Source organism: Emys orbicularis, chromosome 2, assembly GCF_028017835.1.
Source record: "Emys orbicularis isolate rEmyOrb1 chromosome 2, rEmyOrb1.hap1, whole genome shotgun sequence".
Lineage (NCBI taxonomy): Eukaryota > Metazoa > Chordata > Testudines > Emydidae > Emys > Emys orbicularis.
The window spans coordinates 293,425,797-293,448,257 of NC_088684.1; the positions used below are offsets into that span (position 1 = coordinate 293,425,797).

The following is a 22,461-nucleotide window of genomic DNA, read 5'->3' on the forward strand; positions in this document are numbered from 1 at the left end:
GAAATCCACAAACCCTCAGGGTGTTAAAGGCTAAACCTAGCAGCCCACGGGGAACATGAGTCTCCAGCGCTCAGTCACCACTTCTCCAGGGCCGCCAACCAAAGAGGAACACGGACCCCATGTTCACACTTTAGTCTCTCCTTTACTATTGGTACTTTGGTCCCGGCCTGTGGCCAATCCACCCTGAGGTCTTCGGGTGACTGACGAACAGCAACCCACCTTGACAGGGGACAGCCAACCCCAGCCTCCTCCTTGCTAGCGTACTTTTTCAGAAGAGAGTTTTTGAGGGCCTGGGGTCGGTCTTTGTTCTTTTAAACGTTAAGCCAAGTTGGCAGGGAGGCTTCAGTCTGTAAAGAGATAGCCTCTTTCTGTGATTGAGAACATGTTCCTTTTCCATAGCATGGGGAATTCTGAGGCATCAGCAGGAGAATTAGAGCCGCTTTGGAGAAACGGAGACAGTTTCTGGCAACGTTCGGCACCAGAAATGTAAAACATTTTAGCCTGACTCTTCCCCTGCAGCAACATGAGCTTGGATTCTCTGACCACTTATTGAAGGCTGGCTCACCTCCTTTTCTCCCCCACCCCCCACACCACAAGCCTTGCAGCAGATGTTTGTTCAGATGTTCTCAACCAGCAAAGTAATATGAAAAATTAAAACCACCCTTGGATAAATGGCAGGAGAAGTCAAATGTTGTGTGTGCTGGCTGCTTAAAGGAGAAGACCATAAAGGGCTGGGCTGGGTAGTTGGTGTGTTGCAGGGATTACCCTGTAGCTGGGACTCCAAGGGTATGTCTACACAGCAACCAGACACCCGTGGCTGGCCTGTGCCAGCCGACTCGGGCTCGCGGGGCTGTTTCATTGCTGTGTAGACGTGTGGGCTCGGGGCTGGAGACCCCGCTCTAGGACTCTACCGGGTGGGTGGGTCCCAGAGCCCAGATGTCTACACAGCAATGAAACAGCCCAAGCTGGAGTCATCTGGTGCAGGTCAGCCAGAGTTTTTCCTTTGCTGTGTAGACATACCCCAAGAGTGAATTCTGGCTGACTCAGAATTTCCATTGAGTCACATAGCAGAGGTCCAGGACTGACTGGACTATAGAGTCCAAAATATCTTCTCACCCCTAAAGACAGTCCTCTCAGACACAGCCATGTTGTTTTTCCACAGCTCCAGTCCCATATCAAACAATAAAAAGGTTTAAATGCTCACTAACTGTATCAGGAAAATTGCTCATCTTTTGCAGTAGGCCAATGTCCCTTCCAACTCTTCAGCAAGAGTTGGGGCTTCCCGTTGGACAGAAGGGCCTGGCCCTTCTCTGAATCAAAATGAAGCTCCTGGGTCTGTTTAAACTCAACCTTTTATACCCAAAGCCTTCTCTTTGTCTCTTGGTCTCTGGAAATGAGATGAAACCAGTCCCTTGCCCTGCCCTGCGAGTCAAGCTGTATAGACAGGCTTGGGACTTTGCAATTAATCGCCCCCTAGTGATTCCAGGAACCCACAAATACACATCACCTGTATTGATACAAAAAGTCTATGAATGTTATACAACTCATCACAGAATCACAGACTTTAAGGTCAGAAGGGACCATTATGATCATCTAGTCTGACCTCCTGCACAACGCAGGCCACAGAATCTCACCCACCCACTCCTGTATCAAACCCTTAACCTATGTCTGAGCTATTGAAGTCCTCAAATCGTGGTTTAAAGACTTCAAGGTGCAGAGAATCCTCCAGCAAGTGACCCCCACTGCAGAGGAAGGCGAAAAACCCCCAGGGCCTCTGCCAATCTGCCCTGGAGGAAAATTCCTTCCCGACCCCAAATATGGCGATCAGCTAAACCCTGAGCATGTGGGCAAGACTCACCAGCCAGACACCCAGGAAAGAATTCTCTGTAGTAACTCAGATCCCACCCCATCTAACATCCCATCACAGGCCATTGGGCATATTTACCGCTAATAGTCAAAGCCTCATACTGCCTGGTCCATCTCAATATAATGGCTTTTTGAGATTTTCATACTTTCAATGTCAAATACAACATGGTCCCCAAAGATACTGACTGTGCTTGCAATATATGTCACAATCATAAAATCGAAGGACTGGAAGGGATCTTGAGAAGTCACCTAGTCCAGTCCCTTGCACTCAGGGCAGGACTAAGTATTATCTAGGCCATCCCTGACAGATATTTGTCTAGCCTACTCATGACTCCGTGACACTGTGGTGAAAATCCCACAGCGCTGTCATTATGATTATAACCGGCAGGCCATAACAGTTTTAGTTAGGCATGCAACAACTCACTTGCACGCCGTAGGTGGTCCAAAATGGAGTCCTCCATGTGGCGTGGACAGAGATCATTCGTCCGGTTACAAACTAGACACCTCTTTTGGGGTGTTTTGTCCCCCGTCTGCAGGGGCGGCTCTAGCTTTTTTGCCGCCCCAAGCATGGCAGGCAGGCTGCCTTCGGCAGCTTGCCTGCGGGAGGTCCCCAGTCCTGCAGCTTCAGCGTACCTACCGCCGAATTGCCGCCGAATCCGCGGGACCGACAGACCTCCCGCAGGCAAGCCGCCGAAGGCTACCTGACTGCCGCCCTCGCAGGGACCGGCAGGGCACCCCGTGGCTTGCCGCCCCAGGCACGTGCTTGGAGCGCTGGTGCCTGAAGCCGCCGCTGCCCGTCTGGTATTGAGACAAAACCGGATGTGGGTTTGTCCAGTATGAGACAGGGGACGCCATAATGGAGAATGCGCCACTCTGCCCCTGCCTGCGTGACCTCAGGCACACCGTACATGCGAGGTCATGCCGGTGGGGGCGACGCAGTGAGCTCTTCAAAATGACATCCCTCAGGAGGCATGACCTCACATGCACCATGCGTATGCAATCACGCTGAGGGAGGCGAGGTCATACTAGCGGGGGCAGGTTCATACCATTCCTGAAAGTACCAGAATGTCTGGTATTCCAGGAATGTGTGAGTGGCCACCCTGACCGTGCGCATATGGTGTGTGAGGTCATGCCGTGCCGAGGTTTGTTCTACAAAATGGCGTCCTCCATGGGGGCCAAACGGAATTGTGCTGTGGGCCAGATCTGGCCAGCAGGCCACCAGTTGGACAACAGCCAGCCAGTCGGCCATGCAGGGCACACAATGCTTGCCTGGCATACATAGATGCCTCCCCACCGCCATCATGGCCCCACCAGTCTGACTTCCTGATGCTGCAATGAAGGCCTCCTGATATCGTGACACAAATGTCCCAACAGTGCAACCTACACTGGAATGGTGCAACATGCCCTTGAGGATCCAGGCTCCTTGTAGGTTGAATCCGTGCCTTTGCACTTGACAGTATTAAAATTCCAGCCGTGTAAATCATATCTACCCAGCTAGAAATGTCACACTGCCTGCTGTGCTGTGTAACCGCGTCCCTGAATAATTAGGGTCACTCTGGCTTTTCCAAAGAATCGCTGCGATAAAGAATTGGCACTACAGAGAGCTCTGGTTTTGTTTCAGAGTTGGCAGTCAACCTACATGCCTCTCCCGAAATAATCATCCTGGAATTCAGCCATGGTCTTTAATGGGCCAAATTGATCCCCTGAGCAAATCATCACATTGATGGATCTGCCCCCGGGGCACAATTGGACCCATTATTGTAATTTATTATTGTCCTACAGAGGACACGCTTCATTGCAAGCTGACAAACATTGTGTTCTGAGCTTTCTTTGCAATCCCAACTGTTCCAGACACTTAGCCTGGATCGAGGAGTTTGCTAAAAAAAAAAAAATGGGAAGCTCAGATGAAGTTTTCTGGTCAGTATTGTTGGAAATGTTAACATTTTGATGCATTTTTTTCAACAAAATTTCAAATTATCAAAAGGAAGGAGGATTAAAAATTCTCCTCCCTCACACACTTTTAGGGCTAACTTGACCCACGTCCCAGCTGCTTTGCTGCTGAACGAGACGTGGGTTGCATCTGCAGTGCTGAACCCAGATCCAAACCTTTCCACAGCTCAGGGGTTTGGATCCAGGTATTTGGTTCAGCCCATTAGAGCATCCAGGCTTGAAGTTTGGAGCCAGATGGGTGTGTTCAAACTTTGGCAGTGTTAATGAGGTGTGGACCCTGACTGGTCCAGGCTGTTTAGTGAATCTGGGAGTTAGAAGCCAGAGAGAACTACACAGTTTGTCTGGGTCCAGCAGCCTCATAAAGAATACCCATTGCATTCGCACAGCTGAGTCTGTCCCTTTTCTACCTCAAAGGATGCAAATCATTCAGATGAATGGATTGTGGGTCAAAATCTTGGGAAATCCACTCTCTTGCCAAGTTTGGACCCTAAACCAAGTGAATATTCTGCAATTTTTGCCTGTATTTTTCTTTCAGTTTGGGCTCAAACCTGTCATTCAAAATGAAACTCAGGGCGAGGAAGTGTCCAAATCCAGACAGATCCAAGCCCCAAAATATGTGCTAGCTGTAGAGGGAGACAGGCCTGGCTGCAGGGAGTTAGAGAAGGTACCTGGAGTGGAGCAGGGCTGGGGGAAGGCTAAGGGAGCTGGGGAGCTCAGGCCTGGAAACCCCCCAGGCTGTGGCCTAGTAGAAGGCCAAACAGGTATTGGGGTTGCTGGGGACAGCCCAAGGCTAGGCAGAGGCAGCAGGTCCAAACCCCACCTTGCCTGTGATGCGTGGCTTTTACTGCAGTCTGCCCCAGGGAACGGGGGCTAGTTGGTGACTGGCAGTAGCCTATGACTGAGGCGAGGTGGGAATAGGAGGGTGGGGGTTCCCTGGGGAGGGGAGACCCTGAGAGTGAGGGGTTACTGCCAGGAGGCAGCACCACAGCTAACAGGGCACTGGAGTCCAGGGAGGGAGGTGTGGGCCTAGCGGCAGTGGGACACTGGCCTGCAGAGGGCGCTCCAAGGCTGGAAACGAGCTAATTCCCAAGACACCAGCAGGAGGCGCCGCAGGGGTGAGTCCCACACCATTACAGTCTGATTGATGGTGGCATTATTATATGACTATCCAGACGTGCTCACGCACATCAGTGCTTGCAGGCTCGGCTGGTTGTCTCAGGGGAGAGATCAAGGACTTAACGCCATCATAACGTCTCGGCGCGATCCCTCCCTGCACATGAGTGGGGTGATGTGGGGGGGAAGCTCGCCCCTGCTGCATCTGTTTTAGGGCTGGAGAGAGGCCTTCTCTCTCCAAGGAGGTCATGCCATCACCTCCCCCCAGCTCTGTATTCATGTGCCATTAGCACCCTGCCCAAACTGCAACCAAGGGGTGGGAGACATAAAGGGCCATATCCTCCGCTGGTGCAAATCACCCCAGCTCCATTGACATCAATGGGCCATATCCTCCTCTGGTGCAAATCAGCCCAGCTCCATTGACATCAATGGACCATATCCTCCTCTGGTGCAAATCAGCCCAGCTCCATTGACATCAATGGGCCATATCCTCCTCTGGTGCAAATCAGCCCAGCTCCATTGACATCAATGGACCATATCCTCCTCTGGTGCAAATCAGCCCAGCTCCATTGACATCAATGGGCCATATCCTCCACTGGTGCAAATCAGCCCAGCTCCATTGACATCAATGGGCCATATCCTCCACTGGTGCAAATCAGTACAGCACTATTGAAATCAATGGGCCAGAGCCTCAGCTGGTGTAAATCAGCACATTTGCATTGAGATCAATGGACTGTATCATCCACGGGTGTAAATCAGTGTAGCTTCATTAGACTCAATAGGCTGGGTTCTCAGCTGGTGCAAATCAGCCTAGCTTCACTAAAGCTAATGGGCCAAATCTGCAGATGGGTGTAGCTCCCTTGAAGTCAGTAGCTCCTGGATATGGACAGATTTTGTGAATTCAAGAGCTCTATGCCGATTTTCACCAGCCGAGGATCTGGTCCTGAGTGCAGAGAGACACCACGAGTGAATGCATCTGAATCGTCCTCGGGCACTATTATTAGCAATGATAACCCCCGGCTCCCTGTACGTGACCATTTGGTACATGATTCTAGGAAGCAGCCATCTCATCCAGGAGAACTTGGCTCCTGGATGACCGCATACCCTTGGCATAACTTAACACTTTCAGTTTAAATTTAGATCCTCTGATGCCCGCTCCTTGTGATTCAGAGTACAGGCCAGACAGAGAGAGCAGGGAACAATGCCTTATAAGATGTCTGCCTCCAGCGCAAGATGAAATTACACTCCAGAAGGGATTTTGCTCAGGAACAATTCTAGCGCGCTGCGGGCTTGTGGTTGCATTGTCCCTCTGGCCATATCGCTTCCCTTTCCTTTCCCGGGTTTTTTTCCAAACCTTGAAACTTGCCAGCATAAAAAAAAGAGAGGATTGCCGAGTGTGCTTCCTGGCTCTAGCCCAGACTTGTAGCATGACCTTGGGCATGTCTCTTGACTTTTCTCAGCCTCCAGTCCCCGCTTGTCGGATAGGATTAATACCTCTCTAGCGCTCCTTCGAGTGTTCATTTGCCTGCCATTGCAGGGGTCCCGTGCACTGGCGCAGCTCGGCCCCTCCTGTTCTCTGCCTGTGGCACATAATAATCTAGTCTCCTGTGGGTTTCATTTCCATTGCTGGGTTTTGTGTGGAGTAGCCAGGTGGTGGGCGTCAGACTAGATGGTCTGGTGGGCCCGTCTGGATTTAAACTGGATGACTATGACATAGTGCTAACTATAGGAGGAGGCAGTGACCACTGACCTGGGATACCAGAGATCTGGGTTCTGCTACTGGATGATTTTAGGCGAGTCCTGTCCCGTCCCCCTGTGACTCAGTTTCCCCATCCATAAAACGGGGTAATGCTACTGGGAGCTTTGAGGTCTACAGATGAAAAGCCAGCGTTGGTACTATCCCCATTTTACACATGGGGAACTGAAGCAGAGAGAGGCTAAGTGACTTGTCCAAGGTCATACAGAAAGTCTGTGGCAGAGTCAGGACTTGAACTCACATCTTGGTCTACTGTTCCAACCAACAGACCAGCCTTTCTCCATATACGAATATCTCCATTGTCTGGCTGGTCTACTTAGATTGTAAACTCTTGGGCTCAGGGGCTGTCTCTTACTGAGGGCTCAGTTGTGAACCCAAGTGATCTCTCTCCTGCCATCCATCTCCACCCTCTGACAAACAGAGGCTAGGGACACCATTCCTTACCCATCCTGGCTAATAGCCATTAATGGACTTAACCTCCATGAATTTATCTAGTTCTCTTTCAAACCCTGTTATAGTCCTAGCCTTCACAGCCTCCTCAGGCAAGGAGTTCCACAGGTTGACTGTGCGCTGGGTGAAGAAGAACTTCCTTTTATTTGTTTTAAACCTGCTGCCCATTAATTTCATTTGGTGGCCCTTAGTTCTTATATTATGGGAACAAGTAAATAACTTTCCCTTATTCACTTTCTCCACACCATTCATGATTTTATATACTGCTGTCATATCCCCCCTTAGTCTCCTCTTTTCCAAGCCGAAAAGTCCCAGGCTCTTCAATCTCTCCTCACATGGGACCCGCCGGGAAATCAAAGGGCATAAGAAAGAAGCCCCTTTAAGCCCATGTATATCTACCTGCATTGCCACAGCTTGGAGGGAGATAGCAGCCAATGATAGGCAGGGAGTGGGTGGACCCTAGGCTCGGGGTCAGTAAGTTGTGCCAAGAAAGGGACTGGTCTCCATGCCTACAGGTTGGCTTTTGAGTCACTTGGGGAAAGTTTAGCACTTGGGCTCCAGCATCCTGCATGCATTTAGTTGTGAGTTTAACTTAAATTTAATAGAACAGTTATTGCACATTAAACAAATAGCAATTAAAACCACATTTATTGAGGTTTAGCAGCTATGTGAGAAATGCAGATCTTATTACAGAGTTGCTCGGTCTCCAGAGTGTGCTTTTAATAACTCTCTGCTCATCAAGACGCACCGTGGTTGGGTGTTAAAAAGAATCGACAGGGGAGGGCCAGGGTGCGGGAGGGCTAGTGGATAGGGCACCGGACTGGGAATCAGGAGACCTTGGTAAAATTGATAAGTCAGGGAAAAATTGCCCATGTGATCTGAGGTAAGCTGCTTAAGCTCCTCTGTTCCTCCATTCCTTATCTGCGAACTGGGAGTAAAACTTCCCTGCACTTGTAATGACTGTGAGGTGCTCAGATACTACAGTGATGAGGTTAGATAAACATGCAGCTAGAGAGCAAAGAAGATACGTTGTTGGTGTAAATCCGGGTAGCTCCAATGTCAAGGTATACTAGCTGAAGCACAGCGCTACTCCCCAATCTTCTGACTGGTATCAATAACATTTGTCACTCTGCAGACTACGGTAGCAAAGATAATACTAAATAACCCTCATCCTTCAAAGCACCATCGACTAGCCTGTGAGGGTCAGGAAGGCATTCTACTCCATCCCCCAAGGCCCGAGTACATTGATGACTAGAGCTAACAGGCTGCATTCTCAGCTAGTGTAAATCAGGGTAGCTCCATTGAAAATAAAGGCCAGATCCTCAGCTAGTGTAAACCAATGTAGCGCCACTGAAATCAGTAGGCTGGATTTTCAGATAGTATAGCTTCTCTGAAGCTAATCAGCTTCCCATTGACTTCCATAAGAGCTGGATGGGGCTGGAGATGCACGCCAGGTCCTTTGCAGGAGCAGATTCTGAGCATTATTAGACATGGGTTATCATTAGATTAATTACATCAGTGTCCTGATCCGGACACAGCTCTATCCCTGCGCTCCTGCTTTACTGAACATTCCTGTTGTGACTAGAACCTTAAAAGCCACCGGCCTCACCTGGCTGACACCACCTTGGCAATGCAGTGGTAGCAATCTCAGCACATCCTGACTGAGCTCAGACAGCGACTTTAAAGCAAAACCCGAAAAAAAGATTTACAAACAGGGGGCATCTATAATGCTAATACTTAGAGCTGTGCAAAACTTTTGTACCAAACTGAGATGCCAGGTGAGACTCTGAAAGCAGGTTAAACTCACCCACCTCTGAGTTTCATTACAGAGCTAAAATTCAAGCCAGAAACTATGATGATGAGAATCATATAAGTATGAGAGAGAGAGAAATGGATACCTATGGAGATGATAGAGAATTAGGTGCATAGATGGACATGTATGTATGGGGATAGATGGATGGACAGGTATGCTTAGGGATAGATAGATAGATAGAGGGGGTGTATGGGGATTAGATAGATATGGTGCATGGGGATAGATAGATAGAGGGGGTGTATGGGGATAGATAGATAGATAGATAGATAGATAGATAGATAGATAGATAGATAGATAGATAGATAGATAGATAGATAGATAGATAGATAGATAGAGGGGGTGTATGGGGATTAGATAGATATGGTGCATGGGGATAGATAGATGGGGTGTATGGGGATGGAGAGATAGATGATGGAGAGAGGCGGGGGGGTGTATGGGGAGAGGGGGGGTGTATGGGGATAGATAGAGGGGGTGTATGGGGATTAGATAGATATGGTGCATGGGGATAGATAGATAGAGGGGGTGTATGGGGATGGAGAGATAGCTGATGGAGAGAGGCGGGGTGTATGGGGGGGTGTATGGGGATAGATAGAGGGGGTGTGTGGGGATTAGATAGATATGGTGCATGGGGATAGATAGATAGAGGGGGTGTATGGGGATAGATAGATGGATAGATAGATAGATAGAGGGGGTGTATGGGGATAGATAGATAGATAGATAGATAGATAGATAGATAGATAGATAGATAGATAGATAGAGGGGGTGTATGGGGATTAGATAGATATGGTGCATGGGGATAGATAGATAGAGGGGGTGTATGGGGATGGAGAGATAGATGATGGAGAGATGCGGGGGGGGTGTATGGGGAGAGAGGGGGGTGTATGGGGAGGGGGGGGTGTATGGGGATAGATGGGTTTGGCTGGTTTTGGGGTAGTTTGTGCCAGGAGTTGCCCAGTGCCAAGTTCAGTTTTAAGCAACCCAGGGTCTGCTTTCGAAGAGCCCCCAGCTTGAGTGTTGAATGTGCCCAGGCCTGAGTTTCCTGCGGTTCCATAACCTGGACTGAATTAGGGTAAATGGTGAAAAACATGTGACACTTGGGGGGGTCCCAGAGTGGCTCTAATCTCCTGCGCCCCAATATAGTTCCTTAACCACAAACCCTTTCTTCCGCTTGACTTGCTGATCCTTCGATCTGCCCTTCTGTATCTAACCTGGCAGCTCTCCTGTCCCTATTTCCCCATTACTATCTTTCAAAACCAGTTCCTTCTGGGAATACCCCTAAACATTGGGCCTGTTTGTGCTCCAAGAGCTGGAGCAAGTTATGGTGACTCAAGCCCCACCTCTACTTACAAGGAAAGGGCTCGATCTTCCCCGCTTCCTTACTTGAGTAACCCCCAAGGGACTGTCAGGTCCAGGCCAGTGCTACTGCATTCACTTGAGTCCAAATACCATCCGCCGCATCAGACAGTAACCTGCAGAGTTAGTTGCCAGATTCAAGTCAACCCAAGCCAGCTGCTCAGAAGGGAGAGAGGGGGGAAAAGGTGCTTTCTCCGATGAAGGACAGTCTGTACCTCTGGCGTTACAGGCACTGTGATAAATAAAGGGGTGAACAAAAGAGCAAAGCTGTCTTTAGAACTGTCCTATGACTGTCTGGTGTTTCAATTATCTCTGCTGCTGGGATCCATCCGTAAGCGCCAGAGTAAATTACTAATAGGGTATTCTAAGCATGGCATGGGCTGTATTGCATACATAAAACAGACCCAGGTTTGGCTGCAGGCTCCCGAATGCTGAGGGAGAACCGGCCGGAGGTAATTGAAGACAATAGCCCTTCGCCGCAGAGGAGGCTTGTGAGAGGAAACAGAGATTGTGTTGACAGGCCAGATCTGGATTCCTCTTGCTGAGATGCCCCCTCCCCGGGTGTGTACGCTGTGTGCAACATCACACCCTCCTGTTACAGAAAGGAGACACAGCGGGGGGGAGGAAGAAAGACCCTTCCATTTATAGAAGACAAGAGCAGAAGGGAGGCAGGCCTCAGCTGTGGTGTATGCCGAGGGTGGCTGCTGGACCCTGAAAGAACACTGCCCGATCCAAAGCCCATTGAAATCAACGGAAAAACTTCAGTGAACTTTGGCCCAGGCCAAAACGCCAGCAAAGATTGCTACTCAAAGATTGCGACTCAAACTTCTTTTGGCTCAAACTCTCAGGGGGAAAAAATCACTTACAGGCAGAGGAAATAAAATGTCAGCCTAACAGGTGACCACTGAAACTTATAAGTGTGTGAGCAGAGGAGGCTGTAAGGAAAATTGCTCTTCAAGTATAAATCCACTGGACAGCACCATGCACCAGTAATAATAATGGGGGTGATCATTAAAAATATATTACCTAGGAGAGAGGAAAGGGGGAGGAATGAAAAGCAATGGGAGAAAGAAAGGCCAGACTGTAGCCAATCTCTGGAGACTATAAAAAGTTTCCACCTCCTTCTTGAGCCAGATCAAGCCAGAACCCCAATGAGATTCATGTCTTCTGGCATCCTGAAAGATGCCCTGTGCCCCAAGGTGGGTAAGACCACGTCTCTACCTTTTGCCCAGCCAGAAGCATACTCTCTACCTCTTCAAGGATGACCGTGCCAGTGCCCACGCGTGCTGCATGGGATATCCAGGGTGAATCCCTTCGGAGTCAGAATTTTAGTTCATAGAATCATAGAAGATCAGGGTTGGAAGGGACCTCAGGAGGTCCCACCCCCTGCTCAAAGCAGGACCAAGGGCGTAGTTGCTACACCCTTCCTGACATTACGCAGAGCACCATATAGCCCGTGCAATAGGACTGGGGGAGCAGACAGGGTGTCTAACACATGCACTGTTTCAGTGTCCTATTCTGACATGGTGGGAAAAGTGACACAAATGTGACCGATTTTCCAGTTTTTCCCAGTGAGGAAATACCCAGAGATTGGATCGTTTCCGTCTTTTCTTTCCCTTCTGGCCCACAAACTCTTTAAAGAGATGTGTAGGATTCCTCCAGGAGGGAGGGACGAGGTTTAGGATCAAGGCCCTCGCTCAGCCAATTTTGAAGCGCGTGCCCAACTCCAAGCACGTGAGTTGTCCCATTGAGCAAGATCGCGCAAGTGATCCTGGGTGCCTGTCTTGAGACGCCAGAAAGGGGCCTGATTCTCAGAACGTGCTAAGCAATCACCCTCGGAACCTCACTCTCTGCTGAGGTCCTGGCCCACCATTTGGTAATGATTTAAACTGGTTATCAGCTGATGGCTGTTGAGTGACTGATATGAGCAGAGCTGGTGGGTCTCAGGCCATCTCTTGTGGGTTCATGTCTGTAGCGGGGCAGTTACCTGGCTCCTAGGGAAAAGGGTTGATTGGGGAGGCAGTCACAGCTGTGGTCACACCCAGTCAGGCCACAGCTGGCCCTGATATAAGGGCTAAGGGAGGAGTTGGGTGAGTCTCACTCCAGTTTGGAGTGGGAAGGACTCGGCTGCCTGGGAGCACAGGGTACCTTGGGCAGAGCAGTGCTGGGGAAGGGCAAGGGCTGAGGCCTTGTTAAAGGCCTAAGGAGGTCCTGGGGCTGCAGAGATGCAGGCCGGGGCTAGGCAGAGGCAGACGGTCCAAGCCCCTTGCCAATGATGAGTGGCCATTACAGACTGCAGTTTGCCCCAGTGAGCGGGGGCTAGATGACGACTGGCAGTAGCCACTGAGGCAAGGTGGGTATAGGGGATTAGGGGTCCCCTGGGAGGGGATACCCCAAGTGAGGCAGAACCCCAAGGGTAAGGGGCACCAGGGTCCAGGAGTGACACAGGGCCTGAGGCAGGAGAGTGCTGCGGAGCTGGAAGAGCTAATTCCTGGACTGACCAGCAGGAGGCGCCGCGGCGGTGAGTGCGCGACATGTTACAATGTCCCATAAGCAACCTTCTCAACGGGCCCTAATTGGTCTTGTCCAAGGCAGGTTCAGCAGAGATGCCAAAGAACGACAGTGGCTGGAGAATGTATGCAGTGTAGTAGTAGCCATGTTGGTCCTATAAATGAATAAAATTCAGTTCTCCTCTCACTCTAGGGTGGACCATGTGGCTCAGGGTTAAGGCATGGTAATGGACAGCGGGGGAGAAGCCAGCACTTTTGCTGCCCATTCTGCTCAATAGAGTCAGGGCTCCAGATCCCAGGGCTGCCAATCTGCCAGCTTTCAGGACATCCCAACCTTAATTCCAACCGGTGGCTTTTTTCTGGCCACAGAAGCCCCCTTTGCATTTTCTTATGCAATCAGTACATTTACCCTTTTCAAACAAGCCCCATTCCTCAGCCCCGCACACCTGTCACTGGCTATTTAGGATTCTAACTGTGGCCAGCATACAAAATCTCTCTCTCGCGCGCACACAAACACACATACATAGCCTCTCTCCGGCTCACATGTGCACACAAACCCACCCTCACAGGTTGAAATCCTCTTGCGTCCCCTACGCGCACACAACCCCCACACCCCTCCCGCTTCTTGTCCATCTGAGTCTGCCTCTCCTCCGCTACCCTGCCAGGGCACAGCACGGGCTCTCCGAATGCTCTCCGTGCCTGTGACCTGAACCCACGCCTCTGAGAATTGGTAGGGAACTCATCTTCCCTGTCACCCGCTGCAGTATCTGCTTCACTCCCTCATGGCTGCAGCAGTCCCGGAGCCTTAAAATCCTTCCTTTCCTGCCAAAAGAGGAAGGGAGCTTTTTAACCAGAAACTCAAGGTTATACCAAGGGGTGCAACCTGCAAGGCAAGAAATCCCTGCAGGAGAGGTGGGCTTTCAAGGTTCTAGGACGGTAGGCGCCCAGTGAAAATAAACCACGCCCATCCCGTCTCCAAGACACGTACGTTCGTGAATATTGTTACGAGGGCGTGTGGAATGGAGACATCTGACCAAGCTTCTGGAATTGTGACCATTAGCCCAGCCCTTCTAGCTCCCTGCATAGACCTAGTGGGTGTTGGTCCTGCTTTGAGCAGGGAATTGGACAAGATGACCTCCTGAGTCTCTTCCAACCCTAATCTTCTATGACCTACTGCACTTGGTCTTCGGACTCAGAATCCCCAGGACTCTTCACAGGCACCACTCTGGGGCCAAATCCTGCCTCAATTTATACCCTGTGCAATCCATGGGAGCAGAATGCAGGACAAAATTTGGCCCCCTGCTACATTAGGAGCACGCTACAGGGAATGAAGGCAGTTTGCGTTGTGTGTATAAAGAACCCAATGTTCTGGCTCCAGAACGTCTGAAGGACAACTCATCCCTCAGAAGCGGGAGGCTCGGGCGCAGATTTATCAATGCCAAGAGACTGTGCAGAAAGTTCATGGTATTGGTCACAATGAGACAAAATCCAGGGAAGGACTTATGTTCTTCATGGGCCCAGTCCAATGCCCACCAAAGTAAACAGAAACCTTTCCACTGACTTCAATGTGCTTTTGATCCCATCTAATGTCCTTTCCAGTACCAAAGTGTCAGACCAAATCCTGCGCTCCCATCCACCACTACAGCTCCTGAATCACTCCATTGACTTAAATGGAGTTACTCCAGTTTTACACTAATGTAACAGAGACAAGAATATAGGGCCTGATCCTGAACCCATTAAAGTCAATGGCAAAAGTCCCATTCATTTCCGGAGTGCAAGATCAGGCTTTTAGTCCATTATTTATTAAGATAGAATCTAGAGATAGAAAAGACCATTTATCTCAGGCCCCGAGAATCAGAGTAGCTACGCTCCCTGTTGTGCATTTACTAATGTTTAGCCAGTCTAGTTCTAAACATGCCAAGTAATGGTTTTCAGTTGGTTCCCATGGAGACCATCCCACAGACCGATAGATCTCACCACTGGGAAGTTTTTACCTTTTCCCACCAAAAAATGGCCTTTTTCCCTTTTATAAAAAATGTTGTATTTGAAAATTCTGGTCTGGGAGGATGAAAGATCATTCCGATGGAGAAAAGGTGCAGCACATTTATTTTAAAATGAAAAATCTGCCCATTTGGAAAACTAGTGGCACGAAACTATGTTCAGACGTTATGAAAAGTTGGTGAATTTAAAATATATATATTTTTTGAATGTACTGATACCCATCTCTCTAGCCTACTAATATGGCTCTCATTACTGTAGAATCTGAGCGCCTTGTAGCCTTTAATGTATTGAGGATCAGAACGCACCATGAGGTAGGCCGGTGCTGTTATCCCCATTGTAGAGATGGGGAACTGAGGTACAGAGAGGCTAAGTGACTTGTCCAAGGTCCCACGGGAAATCTGTGGCAGAGCATGGACTGGAACCTACCCCTCCAAAGTCCTAGGCTAGACTCATAACCACCATCATTGGAGTCCTTTTATGCCTGTTTGTCCTCTCTCTTACTAGGATGCTATAGGTCTCCTCTTCCTGGTCCGCCATTTGCAGACACTTATGTCTGGGGCCCTTGCTATGTGAAAGAAACCAGAGGAGGTCCCAGCCCAGCTCTTCCTTTCTCGGAAACCCTCAGCTGGAATGTGGGGTGACAATCTCTCTGGGAAGCAAAGCACCCGCCATGTTCTGCTGCTCCGCCTGTGGGCCAAGTTGCTCTGAGCTGAACGAGCACGCCACGTAGGCAGCAGAGTGACCCAGTCATGTCCTCTGGCGTTCCCCGGCTCTTTGATGTGCCTTGACTTTTTAACTAGCAGGAAAGGCTGCTGGAGGTATTGTCCTCCTTCTCTCCCCCCTCCCCCCGCCCCACACACATCTGATAGTTAATCAATGCCTCTTTAGAGAAGCCGGGCCGGATCCTCAGGTGGTGTCAATCAGCATGGCTCCATTCACCTCAGTCAAACTATGCCAATGTGCAACAGCTGAGGGTCTGGCCCCATGGACTTTGTACCCCAGCTGAGGATCTGACTCCATTCATTCAATGGAGTGACACCAGAGGCTGTTCTGCTGCAGGTTTTTTTGCCCCCGGACTTACCCATTTTATCACCGTGGCCTTAAAATCTTCTGCTCGTCCTAAATGCTTGGGACACTTCCCAAGCAACAAGTTGGATCATTATGAAAGCAATGGGCCAGATCCTCAGCGGTTGCACCTTGGCATCGTTTTAAATCAGTCCGTGGAAATATTCTGATCGGGCTCACGTTCCCACCAGAGTTCGCTGTATGAATGGCCACGGTGGGTCCTTCATTTCCTAGCTCAAAAGCAAACCCTTTGCAAAAGGCAGACAGACCTGCCCCTGCCTGCAGGGCCGGCTTTAGGCCAATTCCACCGAATCGGGCCCCGCGCCTAAGAGGGCCCCGCGCCCAGTGGCAGGGCTGCCGGGGTGGGGGCAAGTGGCCAAGAATCCTTTCCCTGGCTAGAGGCTCCTTTTTAATTTTTACTCACCCGGCGGCGCTCCGGGTCTTCGGCGGCACTTCGGCGGCGGGTCCTTCACTCGCTCCGGGTCTTCGGCAGCACTTCGGCAGCAGGTCCTTCAGTGCCGCCAAAGACCCGGAGCGAGTGAAGGACCCACCGCCGAAGACTAGGAGCGCCGCCCGGTGAGTACAAGCCCCACGTGTTTTTTTACGTGGTTTTTTTTTTTTAGTCATCCCTGCCGGGGCCCCGTCGAAACTGTTTGAATTGGGCCCTGCGCTTCCTAAAGCCGGCCCTGCCTGCCTGATGGCTTCCGTCTGTTGCGTAGCCTTTAACGCGCCAAGGGTGTGAGAAAGTGATTCCTAAAGACATCTAGGGGGCGTCTGGATTACAATCCGGCCCAGAAAGAGCGAAGGGTAAATGTAGCTGCCCCGCCTTCAAATCTTTATTTCTTCCGTTCATTTTGTATGAATCGACGGGGCAAACCCTCCGGTAATTCATCTCTGACATTGACATTTGGATGCGTTCTTGCTCTCTTTCTCAGTCTGGGCCAGATCCTTAGCTGGGGTAAACAGCCGCCGCTGAAGTCAATGCAGCCAGGGCCGGCTCTAGGCACCAGCAAAACAAGCTGGTGCTTGGGGCGGCACATTTTTAGGGGCGGCATGGCCGGCGCCAGAATGCTGCCCCTAAAAATGTGCCCCGGCCGCCCTAGCTCACCTCCGCTGCTGCTGCCACGGCGCGCGAAACAGCTGATTCGCGCGCCGCTGCTCCCCCTCCCTCCCAGGCTTGGGGAGCCTGGGAGGGAGGGGGAGAAGCAGCGCCCGCGCCGTGGTCTCCCCCTCCCTCCCAGGCTCTCAAACCTGGGAGGGAGGGGGAGACTCCGAGTGGCCGCGGCGCGGGCGCCGCTTCTCCCCCTCCCTCCCTCCTAGGCTTGAGAGCCTGCGGGGAGGAGGCAGGGCTGGGGATTTGGGGAAGGGGAGGAGTTGAGGTGGGGCCAGGGGTGGGGTAATTAAAAAACGGGGGGGGGGGGGGGCAAAATTGTTTTTGCTTGGGGCGGCAAAAATCCTAGAGCCGGCCCTGAATGCAACGACACTGATTTACACCAGCTCAACATCTGGCCCTCTCTGTGCTATATCGGAAAGGAAATACACACCAACACAGGCATATGAACACGCCTTAACCAAATACTCAAGGGATCAACAGGATCAGCTGTGTAACAGAGATGATCTAAGAAAGGTAGAATGGAATTAGGCTCATTGCACTTGGTTATCCTTTGGGGCAGTCCCTTAAGGCAACAGGATGCTCAGTATGCATGGCCTTTCGCCCGGGCTGCTCTCTGCATACCTAGCATATGTGCACACTGAAGCTTCATACGCCACTGTGTCATGCTGCTCTTAGAAACCGTGGGTGGATTTACTCACTTGCTTTAAGGCAAACAAGTCTTTTCTATTGGCACGGCAAACCCCGCTGCGTTAGATTTCCCATCCCCGGGTGGAAAGGCGGAAGGGGACGGAGCTGCCTCTAACCATGCCTGCTGCGGGGAAGGGGATCAAATGGAGCCCTTGTCAAATAGAGTTCAGCCCTCAGCTTTTCTCTTGGGAAAAGAGAAGCCCTAGGAGTTTGATTATGTTGCTCATCTGCAGATTTGACTCCAAGAGCTGGCCCTAGGGCACAGCCCCTTTGCTGCCCACCAACCCCAGCGGGACCTGGCCAAGTGACAAAGGGTAACTCCAGATAGGCTTGGCCCTAACCTCGTAATGCCCAGAAGGCAACAAGCCTGCTCCAAACAGCTCTGACCGCTCCTCCTGCACTAGGTCGAAAAGATACCTACTTGGATGTTAGCTGGGTCAAACGGGACTTCCTTGGGGGGCTCCGGCTCTGGTGGTGGTGCTGGCTTAGGTGCTGCCTTCGGTTCCTCTTTCTTTGGTTCGGGCTTCTTTGGCTCAGGCTTCTTGGGGGGCATGTTGCTTTTTCGACTGTTTTACAAAGAGGGAAAGAAAGAGAGGGAGAGAGAGACAGAATAGATAGAGGTGGCTGCTCAAGGATAACGCAGAGCACCAGTCACTCCTCCAGCAGAGGTCTTTATCCCTGCCGGTCCCTTAATGTCACGCATTGTGTCATTCACCCAGCCCATCACATGCCAGGGCCCACAATAGGGGCACTGCTATAAAAGGACAAGACAGTTCCCCTGCTATTTTAGAGCCGTCGGTTATGGCATTGTTATGAATTAGCACTTAAATGGAAAGAGAGTTTAGGGATTTTAGGCATGAGGTTGGAGCTTGATCAAATTTTTCAGGGGGTGTGTGTGTAGGGGAGGGGGGGAGCGGATTACACTGCAGGTTCCCATCTCTTTGTTTTATGTCCACCGGACTCTGCCAGGTATCTTTAAAGCTCACCTGTTGCTGAGTGAGCCGCTCTTCCAGCAGTGACGGAGCTCTGTGCCTTTGCTGTCCAGTACTTAGTTGATTGTCAGTCTTAGTTCCCATCTGAGACAAGGCCGGTCTCAACTTTAGACGTCAGCTCTCTGATTCCTAAGAGAGGATAAGGCAAAACGGGTCCGTCCACACTGCAATTAGACCCCCGTGGGCCAGCTGTCTCAGGCTTGGGCTGCTTAACTGCGGTGTAGACGTTGGGCTCGGGCTGCAGCCTGAACTCTGGGACCCTCCCACCCTGCAAGGCCCTAGAGGCAGGACTCCAGCCCAAGCCCGAACATCTACACCGCAGTTAAACGGCCCCGTGGCCTGAGCCCGAGGCAGCTGGCACGGGCCAGCCACGGGTTTTTAACTGCAGCGTGGACAGACCCTAAGAACCCTGGCACCATACATACAGGCCTCTCCCAAGGGAGATTAAAGGTGGCCGGATATGTAGCCGGCATCGTTTATCCAGCAGAACGCAGCGATGCGCACAAGCATTCACATGCTAGTGCGATACTAAAAGTCTCTATAGAAAGAAGGGTTTGACCATAATGGCTGAGATTTCTGAAACTGCCTTAGGGACTCGACTGATGAGTTCCCATTAAAATCAATAGGACCTGTGTGCCCAGTTTCCCAGGGAAGCTTTGATAATGTCAGCTTTTGTTCTGATTAAAAAAAACCTCACCACCATCAACGTAGGGACTAGGGCAGCCTGACTTTTTTCGAAATATCACCATTTTTCAAGCATCCCTAGAAATGATGCAACTTCCCCAGTTCAAAATCTACAATGCACGGGGAGTGTCCCCAATATTTCAGAGGAACAGCAGTTCCAGCAATATTCTCTTGCGCTCTATCTTTCTTTCTGGGTTAATGCAACATTCAGGGGTTCCATCAGGCAAGCCCCTATGGGACCTATATTGATTTATGTTTGACGTCATTGGTAGCTTACGGTCCCTGTCCATCTGTCTGTCTCCACCTGTTGTCTCGCTTCTACTTAGATTTTAAACTCTTTGGGCCAGAGACCGTCTTTTTGTCCTGTGTTTGGACAGCGCCTAGCACAAAGAGGACCCGGTCCATGACTAGGGCTTGTAGGTGCCCGGGTAGTACAAATGATAAATAATACTACTATGTTTATTTATGTGGCTTGAAAAACCATGATTGTCTATTATGTGTTGTCCAGCCAGAATTTTCCTCCTGTAAGCCAAGGTGGATGTGAAAATAATCCAGATGCTTGGTCTGCTTTTCCAGCCTGATGTTCAGTTTCATTCTGTGTTCCGCTGGCTAGTCACTGATTTCCAGAGATCACTAGTGAGCTGTGGATTATTAGAGTTGAGGATCATTTTTTTGAAAAGTAGCTCCAAGTTACTGTACTGGCTCCTACTTGTGACACTGCTTCACCCTAAATATATGGAGATATACCTATCTCGGAGAGTGGGAAAGGACCTTGAAAGGTCATCAAGTCCAGTCCTCTGCCTTCACTAGCAGGACCAAGTACCATCCCTGACAGATTTTTGCCCCCAGATCCCTAAATGGCCCCTCAAGGATTGAACTCACAACGCTGGGTTTAGCAGGCCAATGCTCAAACCACTGAGCTATCCCTCCGCAGCTTATAAGAAAGGCAGAAAGGATTAAAGCTCCTATTTGGCATTTCGGAGGAGGCCAATTGATAGGCCTCAGAATCTACCGGCCAGTGAGCACACTGAAATGATACGTACCAATAGCCCCTGCCAAACGGAAGGTCGTCTGTTCTTCGGCAATCTTAGACTGAATGCCAACGAGAGCTGCACGCCCGGCCGGCATCTCACATTTCTTTCTGCTCTATTTGGTCCTGCCAGAGCTCCCGTCTGCAGTTGTCTCTGCTCAGGCACGAGCCAGGTGAAACGCGAAGTGCGAGAAGCGCTGGGGGTCCAGCTGAAATGACACGCTCGAGAGCCCCCCCCCCCCCCCCCCCCCCGTGACGGGACGAGCACAGCAGCTACCTCGCCGGGGCAAAGGTCGGACAAGCCTCCCGGCATCTAAAAGGAGAACGTCGACTCAACGCTTCCCAGCCTTCTTTGCTTCTCCAGTTACTAGGGCAGATGCTATGCCAAAGCCATGTCACCTGGAGTGTGAGAGATGAGAGCAATCAGCAAGGGTGGTACTTTGTCTGCTCACGCTAAAAGGACGCTGCATTGCTGACTTGACGGCCCTAGAGCCTGACACCTTCTCGCAGGGGCAGGACTAGGGGTTGCCAACTTTCTAGCTGCTGAAAACTGGACACCCTGCCCTGCCCCTTTCCCCCCAGTCCCAGCCCCGCCTCTTCCTCCAGGCTCTGCTCCCTGCTCACTCCTCTCCCCCCTCCCTGCATTGTCACTCCCTCCCCCATCATCTCTTGCTCCCCCCCGGTCCCAGGACTCACCTGCCGCCTGCAGAGATAGGCTGGGAGGAGCTGATGCGGAGCTTGCCTGCCTGCTCAATCAGGACATGGCAGGGCAGAGGGAGGGGGGTCAGTGCCTGGAGCGAGGGGGCGGGGGGCAATTGAGGGACAGCAGGGCAGACAGGGGGCGGACAGGATCCCCTCCCCATACCTACTTCTCTGCCGGAGAGGCTGGAGCCACTCAGAAGCCAGCCGGCCACTTCTGTCCATGAGCAACATGAGATGCCGCAGCTACTGCTCTTCCTGCCCCATGGTGGCAGAGGCCGGTTACTGCAGGTAACCGGACTATTAGTGTCCAGTCAGCACTGCTGACTGGACACTGCCAGGTTCCCTTTTCGACCAGACTCACCGGTCAAAAACCAGACACCTGGAAACCCTAGGCAGGACAAACTCCCATGCCAATGTGCCTTAGTGCTGCCCTGCAGGGGGGCTCTACTCATTGGTCTGTCTTACAGGACTGACACCAAAAGGGGTTCATTAATGCCAGCTGTAACAGAGATGCCAGTCCACTAAGAGCAGCACTCAGTTCCAGCCACTCATTTCACATAGGCCAGATTCCAGTGCTGTCAGTCCGCACAGGCCTGTGGGGGACATACCTATGGGGGTATCCAGCGCCCTTAGTGTTACATTTTTGCACCATCACAATCGAGAGCAGAACTTTCCCCTCCCCCTGCAGGAAACTGGTTCTGCTGCAGTAGAAAGGGCAGGGAATGGAGATCAGATGTTAGAGTGACAATGAAGGCCATACAAGTGCAGAGATGGACAGACAGCGTGGCAATCCCACGAGCACCCCACTTGGTCAGAGTGGGCAGAGATAGATGTTCATGACCTTGCTGAAAGCAGAGGGAGGGAAGAAGATGGCCATATCCCAAGCCTTCCTCTACGTATTGCAGTGCAAGCATTGACAGAACTAGGATGCATCAAGTGCAACCACATTTTGCATGCATGTGACCACCCATGTGCCACTTAGTGGGTTATCCCCATACGGGGAGGTAGCTGAAATCCTGCCATCCTTTATGCCTTCTAAAAGGTTGAGTTGCCTTTATTGTAAGTGTCCATTTACCTTTTTTCTGACTTTAATGCTGTCTTGAGGGAAATTCACTGCCGGAGAAAAGTGCCAAATGGAACACTGAATAGAATATAGAATATCAGGGTTGGAAGGGACCTCAGGAGGTCATCTAGTCCAACCCCCTGCTCGAAGCAGGACCAATTCCCAACTAAATCATCCCAGCCAGGGCTTTGTCAAACCTGACCTTAAAAACCTCTAAGGAAGGAAATTGCACCACCTCCCTAGGTAACCCATTCCAGTGCTTCACCACCCTACTAGTGAAATTTTTTTTCCTGATATCCAACCTAAACCACC

The 22,461-nt window shown here is 50.9% G+C and overlaps 1 protein-coding gene across 1 annotated transcript in view; it reads right to left on the reverse strand.

Moving 5' to 3' along the window:
• Positions 1-22,461, reverse strand: part of MYL3 (myosin light chain 3) — a 58,073-nt gene that overhangs the window by 23,275 nt on the left and 12,337 nt on the right. The window contains exons 2-3 of the mRNA XM_065398485.1: positions 21,081-21,175; positions 18,100-18,244 (exon numbers count right to left, since the gene is read on the reverse strand). Coding sequence (XP_065254557.1) covers positions 18,100-18,244; positions 21,081-21,175 — 240 coding nt within the window. The remainder of the gene's footprint in view (positions 1-18,099; positions 18,245-21,080; positions 21,176-22,461) is intronic.